At 44.9% G+C, this 12,748-nt stretch overlaps 1 protein-coding gene across 11 annotated transcripts in view; it reads left to right on the forward strand.

Moving 5' to 3' along the window:
* TNIP1 (TNFAIP3 interacting protein 1) overlaps nucleotides 1–12,748 on the forward strand; it is a 107,097-nt gene that overhangs the window by 45,180 nt on the left and 49,169 nt on the right. For 6 of the 11 annotated variants that reach the window (XM_077326546.1, XM_077326545.1, XM_077326551.1 and 3 more), the window contains exons 2-4: nucleotides 5,283–5,450; nucleotides 6,593–6,715; nucleotides 11,887–11,975. In XM_077326546.1, the coding sequence (XP_077182661.1) occupies nucleotides 5,312–5,450; nucleotides 6,593–6,715; nucleotides 11,887–11,975 (351 nt within the window). In that variant the 5' untranslated portion in view covers nucleotides 5,283–5,311. The remainder of the gene's footprint in view (nucleotides 1–5,282; nucleotides 5,451–6,592; nucleotides 6,716–11,886; nucleotides 11,976–12,748) is intronic. The other 5 variants (XM_077326547.1, XM_077326548.1, XM_077326554.1 and 2 more) reach the window with 3 other exon arrangements.

Here is a 12,748-nt window from a genome sequence, read left to right on the forward strand (position 1 = left end):
ACAAAATGGTTTGAGCAGAGTTGCCTGAAACTCAACCCCTCCAAGGTCCTGTGGCTGGGAAGCAGGGGGCGGGATCAGGAAGCGCGTTTGCCCACCCTGGCATGGGCGCAACTTAACATCGTGTCATGGGCCAGGAATTTGGGCATGACCATCGACGCCTCCCTATGGAGGCGCAGGTCAAGAGAGTAGCGGGCCAGGCATTTTTCTGTCTGCGCCAAGCCCAGCTACTAGCGCCCTACCTGTCCTCTGATCACTTAGCCACAGTGATCCATGCGACGGTCACCTCCCGACTAGATTTCTGTAACTCGCTCTACGCGGGCCTACCCTTGTCCTTGAGCTGGAAACTTCAGTTAGTGCAAAATGCAGCTGCTAGGGTCCTCACCAGCACACCTTGGAGGGCCCACATCCAGCCTGTGCTGAGGCAGCTGCACTGGTTGCCAATTGCTGCCTGGATCCGGTTCAAGGTTTTGGTATTTACTTATAAGGCTTTAAGCAAGTTGGGACCCACATACTTGAGGGACCGCCTGTCGCCCTATGTCCCCTGCAGGGTGCTACGCTTTGCGGGCAAAAATCTATTGGTTGTTCCTGGCCCTAGAGAAGGACACCTAGCTTCAACCAGGGCCAGGGCTTTTTCGGTCCTGGCCCCCACCTGGTGGAATGAGCTCCCGGGTGAGCTGCAGGCCCTGCGGGATTTGTCAGCTTTCTGCAGGGCCTGTAAAACGGAGCACTTCCGCCAGGTTTATGGTTGAGGCTGGGGTCTGTGAGGTAGAGCGTTGCCCCCTCTGGGGGGGGGTCTGAAATATACATCACCTCCCCCCGTTCTCTATCGACTTGGTAGGTGGGAGTAGATTGTGATTGGCTGCTGCCATGTTATGTTACGATTTTTAATGTCTGTTAATGGGGTTTTAATTGGGGTTTTTAAGACAACTGTTACCCGCCATGAGCCTACCCATAGAGTGGCGGGAAATAAATCAAACAATAATGATAATGATATCTCTCTGTATTTTTCTCCCTCTTTCTTCCCCTCTCTACCTCTACTTCTCTCCCTCAATTTCTATCTCTTACATTCTCCTTCTTTCTTTGTAATGCTCTCTCTGTGTTCTCGCTCTATATTTCTTTGTTCTTTCTCTTACTCTCTCTTCCTTAGTTTCTTCCCTTCTACCCATATTTCTAGCTACCACTCTTTTCCCTCTCTCTTTTCTTTCCTTTATCTTTCTTTCTCTTTCCCTATCCTCTTTCTCTCTTTGTATCTCTGTTTTCATCACTCCCTTTCTACCTTCCTCTCTCTTTGCTATTGCCCCCCGCACTACAACGGGCTTTAATTATAGTACAAATATACTTTCATAGATCAAATGGTGGGTGTTACATTAGCTCAACACTTCTCTTTCAGCTTTTCTTAAGTCATTTGGCTTTGAGGTTTTCACATTTGAAATTGCATGGGAGGGTTCCTGTTGAACTTTGAGGCAATTTTTCACTTCTAGATATACTGCATTTGATAACCTCATAGTTCCTTAAATGTTTTATTCCCAACTGGTTTGAACATTTATATTCAACACCACATCTTGAATTTCCCCCCAATATTAAATTGAGCCCTCTAGTCAGATTGAGTGTTATCTATACCCAGATATGCATAATCATTTATGTCTAGAAATGTAATTTTGTTATGCCTTGCCTGAACACTTCCCTTATTAGTGTTAGTTTTTTTTGTTAGTTGCGAAGTCATGTCCAACCCATCACGATCCTCCAGGCCTTTCGGTCCTCTACCGTTCCCCGGAGTCCATTTAAGTTTGCACTAACTGCTTCAGGGACTCAATCCAGCTACCTCATTCTCTGTCGCCCCCTTCTTCTTTTGCCCTCAATCACTCCCAGCATTAGGCTCTTCTCTGGGGAGTCTTTCCTTCTCATGAGGTGGCCAAAATTTCTGAGTTTCATCTTCAGTATCTGGTCTTCTAAGGAGCAGTCAGGGCTGATCTCCTCTAGGACTGACCAGTTTGTTCGCCTTGCAGTCCAAGGGACTCGCAAGAGTCTTCTCCAGCACCAGAGTTCAAAAGCCTCAATTCTTTGACTCTCGGCCTTCCTTATAGTCCAACTTTTACAGCCATACATTGTAACTGGGAAGACCATAGCCTTGACTAGACGCACTTTTGTTGGCAGGGTGATGTCTCTGCTTTTTAGGATGTCGTCTAGATTTGCCATAGCTTTCCTCCCCAGGAGCAAGCGTCTTTTAATTTCTTTGCTGCAGTCGCCATCTGCAGTGATCTTGGAGCCCAGGAAAATAAAATCTGTCACTACCTCCATTTTTTCCCCATCTATTTGCCAGGAATTGAGAGGGCCGAATGCCATGATCTTCGTTTTCTTGATGTTGAGTTTCAAACCAACTTTTGCACTCTCCTCCTTCATGTCAAGGAGGAGAGTGCAAGCGCTGTCAAAACTCACAACCAAAACTTCTATAAGAAGAAAGCTTTAATTGGCAGTAGATCAGATCACTATAACATTCGAAGTCAAATCTGTTCGATACAAGAACCGTAGGCGTTTATCAATACTTTTCTCCCGCCCAAAACTTGAGTGTTCCCAAGGAAGGGGGGGAGCCCCTCACCCAAGTGCCATCCCAGGCTTCCTACCAAGGTGTTGAAGTTAGCGCGGCCTTAGCATTGCTTCTAGAAGGTGTTGTAGGGCTTCATAGAACTGGTCAACTTCATCCTCTTCAGCAGCAGTGGTTGGGGTATAGACCTGTTTTACTGGGATGTTGAATGGTTTGACTTGGATTTGAACTGAGATCATTCTGTCATTTTGGGGATTGTATCCCAGTTTTAAAAAAGATGCTTCTAGCTTCATGCATATTCATATGATTGGTTTACTGCAGCATCCACTAACACCTTATAAAGTTTGACCTTGTGATAAAGTGATATAGTCAAGCTTGTATTTTGATAAACAGTTTTTAAAAGGCTTCTTTCCCCCCTTGTAATTGACTTTTCTCCCCCACACAAATAATGTAGTAGATTTATATTCTCTGTCTTGCACTTAAACTTATATTTTGCATTAGTATTTATTGAGCATTAATGTCTGCTCTAATTTTAGATGCTTACGTGTTAAGGTGCCAATTCTGGAGTGGGAAATACATTTGAGGGTGGAGCCTAGGGAGGGCAGGGTTTGGACCGAGGAGAGGCTTCAGTGGAATATAATGCCACAGAGCCCACCTTCTGGAGCAGCCATTTTCCCTAGGGGAAACTGATGCCTTTAGTCTGGAGATCAATTGTTTTTCTGGGAGTTCTGCAGGACCCACCTGCAGGCTGGCAACCTCCCTTGTCTATTGTGTAGATATGGCATTTTCACACAGGCTGAAGTGAATTCAAGTTCAGTTGATGTGTAGCCCAGCAATCCAGGATCTATCGGTAGATCACCAGGGATGTATACCTCTCTGCGCTTTGTAACAACCCTGGAAAACCCCAGAGCTGTTCCAAATTGGCCGTAATGCACGATGTCATTGAAATAACTGTTGTGTCACCTACATCTCTCTTTTCCCATAAAGGTTAAGCCAGTCCCCAGCTTTAACCATGAATGGGATCACAGGATGATCAACATGGTTGTTTCTGACCCTAGCTTTGAGTCTAAAGGCTTTAAGAAAGAACGATCCAGAGACAGTCAACATTGGAAACCTGGTGTTAGGTGGCAACATCAAAGGAAGTCCACTTGATGGTCCACTGGTTTGATCCAGAAGCTCTTTTTTATGTTCTTAAAAGGAACAGAAAGAGTATGTACATGTGCAACCCTACCAGGGCCTTTGCAACAGCACAGGATTCTGTCCAAACCAGTGTTCTAGTGAAAGTGCCCAGAACAGTCTTGCTGACCTTGATGTATGACATTTTGGTAAGAGTGATAGAAGAAGAAGAAGAAGAAGAAGAAGAGTTGGTTCTTATATGCCACTTTTCCCTACCCGAAGGAGGCTCAAAGCGGCTTACAGTCGCCTTCCCTTTCCTCTCCCCACAACAGACACCCTGTGGGGTGGGTGAGGCTGAGAGAGCGCTGATATCACTGCTCGGTCAGAACAGCTTTATCAGTGCCGTGGCGAGCCCAAGGTCACCCAGCTGGTTGCATGTGGGGGAGTGCAGAATCGAACCCGGCATGCCAGATTACAAGTCCGCACTCCTAACCACCACACCAAACTGGCTCTCTAGGTAGGAATGCTAGTCCCCAGGTGGGACCTGGCGTTCTCCTGGAATTATAGCTCATGTCTAGATTAAAGAGATCAGGACTCCTGAAGAAAAAGACTGCTTTGAAGGGTGGGCTCCATGGTATACTCCATTGAGGTCCCTCCCTGACCCAAATCCTGGCCACTCACAGCTCCACCCCCAAAGTCTCCAGGTATTTCCCAACCCAGAGCTGGCATCCTTAGTGTTGAGGGTAGGGCAGGGCATCTGTTGGCTATAGTCTGTTCAGCAGAGCTAGAAATGTTTTGAAAGATCTTCTGAAATATTGCCTTGGTCCCATCATATGTTTGTCGTCTAGCTCAACTTGCAGGGTTGTTGGGAGTATAAAACTGTGAGGGAAGGGAAAGAGCCAATTGTCTGTCTGTCTGTCTGTCTGTCCCCCCCCCTAAAAAAAAAACATCCTTGAAGAAGGGAAAAATAGGAACATGTAGATTAATCCTAATCAGGTTGTGAATATTTGCTTCGAATTCTGATTATATTGGGAATCATGGCTAGAGTTAGAGCCATTGGAGGTATACTTAAGAACAGTGGTCCCCAACCTTTTTTCGGCTGGGGACCGGCAGGGCAACTGCCCCGCCCGCGCATGCGCACATGAGCGTTGCGCGGCCAAAATCACTCATGCGCGATTCTGGCCGTGCAGTGCGCATGCGCGGCGCGGCCCTGATTCCCTCTCCCGCAGTAAGAAGCTTCCTGGGCCGCAAGCTTGTGGCCTGGGAAGTTTTTTACTGCGGGGGGGGGGGTGGGGAGAGGGAACCGCGGCCCGGCACCCTGGCCTTCGCAGCCCAGCACCGGGCCACGGACCGCAGGTTGGGGACCACTGCTTAAGAACACTGGGGAAAAGTAGGGGTGTTACAACAAAAAGGGGAGTGCAAGATCCCACACTCCATTCCTGGTCTCAAAACCTGTGGGCAAGAATTTGGGACGCCTGTCTCTGCACCACACCAGACCAGTGTGAACAGTGATAGATACTAACCTAGGCACACTATTATAGCCTTCTTTTAAAAAGTCTCCAGATATCCCAGCATTCTCAGGTGTCTGTTCTGTGAATTCTAACCTTCTCATCTGATGTTTCAGGCATGGGAATCAGATAATTACGCTGCAACATGGAAGGCAAAGGGCCTTATCGTATCTATGATCCTGGTGGGGGAACACAGGAGGAAGCAGCTGCTGCCTTTGAACGTCTAGTGAAGGAAAATACCAGGCTGCGGGAAAAGATGCAAGGGATAAAGTCGCTAGGTAACGGTGAGGCTGGAAGCTGAGTGACTGCAAAGTGCTCATTTTTCTTGACTTGGAATTCCAACAACCCGCAGAACCATAGTTTTATTGATCAGGAGCAGCAATGCCCCTTCTTTAAAACTTTGTGGCAATGTTGTAGTGATATAAGAATAAATAAATGGAATTTCAAAAATCCTATTAGTTTAGATACTTCTCATCTAAGTATTTATTGGTGCATTAAATCCTGGGTTTGTATATTCTACCTATTGCGTACTGCACCTTTGGAAAGCCCTTGGTTAAGGTGATGGCTCAGTGTAAGACTTTTGAAAGGGGTCTTACCTTGTGCACAAGCACATAGAGCTTGCACACTTCCAGGTAACTCTCAGGTATCTGAGCCATATGGAAGGGCGGTATAGAAATCAAATCAAACAAAAAATAAATTTAAAAAAAAGTGGCTGTAGGTCTTGCAATTATCCAAAGGGTGTCTAGGGCAAGAATATTTTAAACATCAGAGAGACAAAAGGGTATATGCATTGGGGAACCACTTATAACCCTTTTCGTATTATTAGGAAGGTGAGTTCTATGTACTTTTACCGGTGCATATTAAGACAAAATTGTACAATCTCTAATTTGCCTTTAATTTTGATATTTTTCATGTTAAAACTTAATTCTACCTTTAAAAAAATGAATCTATATATTCATGTATGAGTTTTCATACCTAAGCATCCTTGAAAACATTTGTTTTAAATCGGAGATGAGCCTGTGCATCTTTGTGTGTGGCTGATGTCCTTGTCCACATGAAATACAGGGTTAAAATGTTGCTGTTATACCAGGATGGCTTCATAGCTGATTATTTTCTGACATGGAGATAATCTCCAGGCATGCATTAGCTTTATTCAGACACTTGCAATGAAACAAATTTTTGCACACTGCTTCATGGGCAGTGCTGTATGCATTGCTGATTTTCCCCCCAGCAGAAAATCTGCCTCCATGAATAAAAAAATATCATGGATGAAATAGCATCAAAGTCCAGTGGGCAACTGAACTTCAGTTCTTGGATAATGTGTTGATTGACTTGGGGACAACTGCATGCTACATACAGCACTGAAAACAAAGATCATGTTTGTGCACAAGGGAAATTTAAAAGCATACCTTGGCTGTTTTATCAGGGGAACTACTGGAAGAGTCTCAGTTGGAAGCCTCTAGGCTGCGACAGAAGGTGGAGAATTTAGTGAAGGACAATGAAATGCTGAGATCTACTTCCTCTCTGGACAAACTTGCTGAAAGAGCAGGTATAAAAGAACCAGTGAACATCAGCCTATATAAATCCTTGAAGAGAACTGGACTCTGTGTGTGTGTGGTGTATATATTGCATTTGGAGAGGGTGGTGCCTCCAGTGATGCCATAGGCTGTTTTAACTGGAAAGGTCAGGAGGGCTTTAAAATATTTTCATATGAAGAAGAAGCCACTGAAACTTGAAAGCTTGGGTTTAGTCACAGGCTTCAAAGCTAGCCCAACAACTGAGTCTGTCTATTTTATTCCATAGGCATGTTAGCAGCAGTCTAAATCTAAACTATGTGATATTGCAATATTCTTATTATTCTTATAGCATTTTCTTATAGCATTTGAATGCCCTTGACTGGTTTTATGTCTTAGGACACAGGACTCTCAGGCGCTTAAACCTTGGACAGATAAATAGAATTTTTATCCAGCCCTTTCTCAAAGGAGCTTTCAGTATTGTTGTTCCCTTCTGAAAGTTGTCAGCAAATCCATGAGATAGTTTAAGTTGAGACATAATGATTGGAATAAAGTAATCTGCTGACTTCTTCTGATTTATATATTTATTTATATTTTATTCATTTGTTTATTAGACTTTTAAACTGCCCCTCCTTGCAAGCAGGCTTGAAACAGTTCACAACAATAAAATATAATAACAAAAGCACAATTTAAAATACAATTTAAACCCAGTCCCCCCTCCCCCTGAATATCCTTCGCTAGCTAACCCAGAGTGCTCCCAATTACTTCCAAGGACCGGTCAGTCTTTCAGTCTCACATATACTAGACGACTGTGAACATTAGTGGGGGCAGGGACAGGTATAGTTTGGTTTCCAGAAGTAGCTTGACTTTAGACCTGTAATGCAAATGCTATCACCAGAAAGTTCTTGTGGGATGTGGTCATTATCACACCATCAACATACCTGCCTAAGAGTTTCATTTACTCTAACTGAATAGACAACTGCCTGTTTTGAGGCTGGCACTAGCCCTCAGATAAAGTGATCTCACAGTGAAAAAGCCATGCTTCCAGTTTTCTTTTTAAGATTAAAAAAAAAGCCTCAGGTATCCAGGTTTATTTCATGTACCTGTTTTATAGTGAGGGCATCGTGCTCAAGACGATTGTTCAGCCAGCTCCCCACCTAGCAGCTGCCTAAAATTCATGCCCATCACTTTTCACCAAAAAGGTAGCATCTGCACCTGAGACCAAAAGTAAACTTGAAGTGCCGTTCTCCTTTTTCACTACTGGGATGGGTTTGTCTATCTCACCTGCATTGCTAGTCAGTGGTCCTTTTAAAATGGATATCCCGAAATGTTTTCTTTCATGGGGCCCAAAGTCAGGAGATCATGAAAACTGATTTCCTGTTTTTATTTTTTTTTTGTTTTTGTTTTTTGAAAAATGCAAATATGAAAGTTTTTGGTGATAGAGTGGGGGTTTGATTCTAATCAGGGTTATAGTGCAGAAATATTTATCTTTTTCTCCCATGCTCTGTTCCTGACCTCAATTACCCTCACTAACTTGCCATTTTCTCATTGGCGGGTGAGGAGGAAGAGAACATAATGTAAATCAGTTTACGACAAAAAATCTTTAGACTAGCCCATGGCCTATGAGTTTCCTGCCTTAACATTACAAATTGCCAAAACCATTGCAGAAGTGCCTCATTCTCAGTACTGAAAAGGAGAGTGGAAGCCTATCAAAGACCTAGCCTTCTTCACGAGTTACAGTAGGTACACATGCAGGTATCCAAGTACTTGTCCCATGATTGATTTGGCTCTTTTTTACAAAGAGATGTACATGCATACAGGCAGGATATATGTGTGTTCATTGTAACATGTGAACAGGGCTTGTGATCCATAAGGGAGTCAGCCTTAACCACCTTGGACAGAGAATTCAGGGGCTTCTTGAATACTTGGGAAACTCCTATCCCTTATAGCCATCTGTCCTGCTTCACACAAGCCCAGAATTGAGAGCAGGGTGCCTAAATAGGGTTGTCAGCTGCCTGGGACTGGAAATGTCCTGTCCGGTTAATAGAAGCTTAATAGAATGTCATTTGCCAGGCAATGTTACTTCTCTCCCTGTCACAAACAAGATTATTATTATTTATTAAATTTCTTTACCACCCTGCTGGAACCAGGTCAGGGCGGTGTGCATCAAACAGTTACAAATCTGTAAACTGCATTCCGCAGTATAAATAAAAGGCTAAGGGTTGTGGGGGGTGGGCTCAGTCCGTGATGGGGGGGGCAAGAATTGGCCCCTTGGCCCTGGACTGACAAGCGGAGGGGCCAATCAGAAGGCGCGAAGTGCCTTCCAATTGGTCCCTCTGCTTTTCAGTCTGGGGCCAAGGGGCCAATCCGGAGGCATGTGCAGCCAGGGGCCAAGGGGCCAATCTGATTGGGCCCTCACTAGGACAGACAAGAGTTCCGTCCAGTCAGGAGGCGCAAAGCACCTCCCGACTTGCCCAGCCAGGGGCAATCTGGAGACATGGCTGCCAGTCTGCTCCTGACCACTGCAGGGAGAGGAGGTCAGCAGGGCTGCCGAGGGGGATGAGAACAGAGTCTGTGCCAGCCCTTATTGCCCCAAGGCTCTCCTAACTGTCATGTCCAACTGCAAATTGCCTCAGAACCCTGACAGAGCTGGCAGGAGGCTGCAGAGTGCTCCCCCTCCCCCTCCCTTCAGGCCTGCTGGGAAGGAGCCTCTGACAGGCCCTGACTGAGGGGAGGGAGGCATTTTCCTTCAGAGAGCAACGCAGGGGAGCCTGAGGGCCTTACTCGGGGGGGGGGGGCTTTACCCTTCTGCCAAACTGTTGGCTGACAGGGAGGTCACAGAAAAGCCCCTTCTCTAACGTGACTGTTTTCAAGCTTGGCCTGGTAAAAACAAAACTCCTATTAACTCAAAGACAAAAGTGGCCCTGAATTTCAAGTGTATTTAGCTTTACAGGAAAGTAGACAGTGAGACTTTGGGGGAAACTAGGTGATCCACCTTTATTAGGCAACGACTTGGCCAACAACAGGGACTGCAACTGCCAGCAGTAGGCCTCGGGCTTCAGAAGGGCAAAATCACCAGCCAAGCAACCAAGTGGATTCTGAGGCCACGTGCATTCCTTTTGAAGGGGTGCATGAGAGGGGGGAGAGCTTTCCCTTCAGCCTAACTGCCTAGAGATGACCTGTACTTACAGGGGATTCTCAGACCCCACCTGGAGGCTGACTTCCCGAAACCTCAGGGGGATACAATGCTACACAGACTCCCCTCCAAAGTAGCCATTTTTGCCTGCAGAACTGGTCTGTATAGTCTGGAGATGAGCAGCAATTCCAGGCCCCACCTGGAGGTTGGCTTTCCCTGGTCTGAACATATTCCTTGAAGTCTGATGTTATCTTCTCATGTTACCTTTAAAACATGTCTAGTTGAAAGTTTGATTGAAACTCTCATTTACTCAAGTACTGGTCCTTCGGTTGGGATGATAACTCATATAGGAGGTACGCTTAGTCACAGTCATACAGGAACAGGGCTAATGTAATGCCACAAAAGGTGGCATCTCTAGGGCTCATGGGGGATCAGAAATGCCATTTTTCCAGAGGGGTCTTATGATTAAAACAAACCCAGACCCTCGTGCCACCACTGCTTTGACTGCTGGTCCTAGAAAAATAGTTGGGGCCGCTGGTTCTCAATGTCAGATCCTCTTTAGTATACTAACTGAATATGCCAACTGAATTCTCCCCTCCTTGCCACCACCTCTGTTCAATCCTGTGCCACTCTAGGCTTCCAATCTTTATCCCTTCTGACCTGTTCCTTTGCCTCTGCCCTCTCAGCATGCTGCTGGCAGTGGGAGCAGAGAGGCAAGCCAGAGCCAGCTTCAACCTCCTCTATTTGGTACTGTTGGGTGTGTGTGTACCTTTTAGAATAGAATCATAGAATTGGAAGGAGCCATACAGGCCATCTAATCCAATCTCCTGCTCAAGGTGGGATCAGTCTGCCACCCAAAAGGCCACTCAAAATTCAGGGGTTCTTTTATGTCTGACAGCAGTCCAGTTGTTGATGTTGACTTTGGGGAAGAGACCTTTTAAAAAAAGTTGTATTTTTCTGCAACCTTGGGGATTTGTATATACAAATGAACCTGTGCCACTTACCACAACACAACAAGTTGTTCTCTAAAGCCACCTCATTCCCACTGAGGCACTAGAGGAACATGGGGAGGAAGGAGGAATCTCACATTGAGACCTCGAAGAGCTGTTGCCAAGCCGTATTAGTGGAGGAGACATAATGGAACAGTTTCAGCTTGTAGAATCTTGCCCGCTTGTAAGCTGGGACATCCTAGCTGGATCTGAGGAGGAAAGTCTTTGGTCTTTGATCTAAATTGCATCTTGAGCAGGACATCCTTTATAAGATTCTCCTGTGGATTTTTAAAAAGGGAAGAAAGAGATTCAGATTTGGGCAATGGTGCAGAAGGAAGGGTTCCCCCCACCTTCCTTGCTGGAGCTGCTGCTGCTTGCTGAGTAGTGGGCACCATACCCATGTACGAGACCACAGCCACAGGTATCCACATCATGTGTAGCTTGACTTAATCTTTAAAGCTCAGAAAACAGTTGGTGCCATTTTGTTTCCCTTGAGTCCTAAATGGCCTGCAAATGGTAAAGGCTGGGGGGAGGGGTGGCAGGGTGACTTGTCCACTTCAGAATTACTGTGTGCTGGGCCCAGGATGAAAGGGGGAAATTCCAGATAAAAAGCCAATCCTATGCATTTGAATGGCATAGCAAACATTGCCTACAGCTTCTCTCCAAAGAAGGACTTGCTACATGGGCTCCAGCTGTGTTTGAGGTGTGAAACATTTCTAATCTGTCCCTTGGGATTTGGATGCCGTTTAAAACAAGAAGAGGAAAGGGAGTGCTGTGACAGCAGATTCTTAATAGTTTTCAGTAATGGTGTAATTGTTTTAGCCATCCTGGATGTGGCCAGGTGAGTTCCAACTAGGTTTATTTTCCTGTTAAAGAAATCAGGATCTAGTTTGTGTTAACGTAGGGATGAGAGGGCATGGTCCTTCCCCTGTCCAACTATATGCATCTAATATTTCCTTCAGCAAGGTAAGTCAGAAGCAACTTGATGGCACTTCACATGTGCTCATGCACACAGGATCAGTCTTTTGAGATCATAAATGTTCCTTTGTATTATGCTCTTCAGATTTCTTTACTTTTACAGGAGGGAGCCCAGATCTCTGCTCTTCTCCAGTTGTTCCAGCTGAAGATCTGAAGGGATTGGAACAAGGCATGCAGAAGCCACATTCCAGTGTAAGAACTGTTACTTGAACAGTAAAAAATCTATCCCCCGTCCCCACTTCAATAATACTTACATGAGAATTAACACCCATTTAAAATTATGGTGCTTATTTCTGAGTAAGCATGCATTTGAACAGGCTGCACAAATGGCAGCTGTACTGTTAAAGGGGGAGGGGTATGAACCTGAATGAGCAGAAATTAATTTGCCCAATAAGCATTTAGCATTTGAGGATGGTGCCTTTTAAAGGCACGCATACCTGAGTGAAAATCCCTGCATTGTATATAGAACCTTTGATGGGCCACCATATTTTTAATTTTATTCCACCCGCACAATTTTGTGAGATGGGCCATTAGAATTACCATTTTTAAGACGCAGAATTAGAGCTGATAGAAACAAATTGATTTGTTTGATGCTACAGATCATCACTGCAGTTTATAGAGTTTTTCACTATAGTGTTTTTCTCTCCTTGACAAAGTACCCTCAGGGTTCCTTTCTGTACTGTATTGTGTGGCAGGTTGTCCTTTGACTGTGACAGGTCTTGTCCATTACTATAAAGGGATTTTCTTTTTCAGTTTTCACCATTGGATAATTATAAATATTTGAGAGCCCTGTAGCACCATTGCAACCTGTGATATAGAAGCCAAGTTTTGTAATCAGTGATATTTGACATTGTTCACTAGACTAGTGAAGTGCTGGAATCTTGTTACTCCCTTTTGCTCAGAGAAATTGCTTCATTTTAAATTATCATTTTCAAATGATAAGCAACCAGGATAGCAACTTTTTA

This window comes from Paroedura picta, chromosome 3, assembly GCF_049243985.1.
Source record: "Paroedura picta isolate Pp20150507F chromosome 3, Ppicta_v3.0, whole genome shotgun sequence".
Lineage (NCBI taxonomy): Eukaryota > Metazoa > Chordata > Lepidosauria > Squamata > Gekkonidae > Paroedura > Paroedura picta.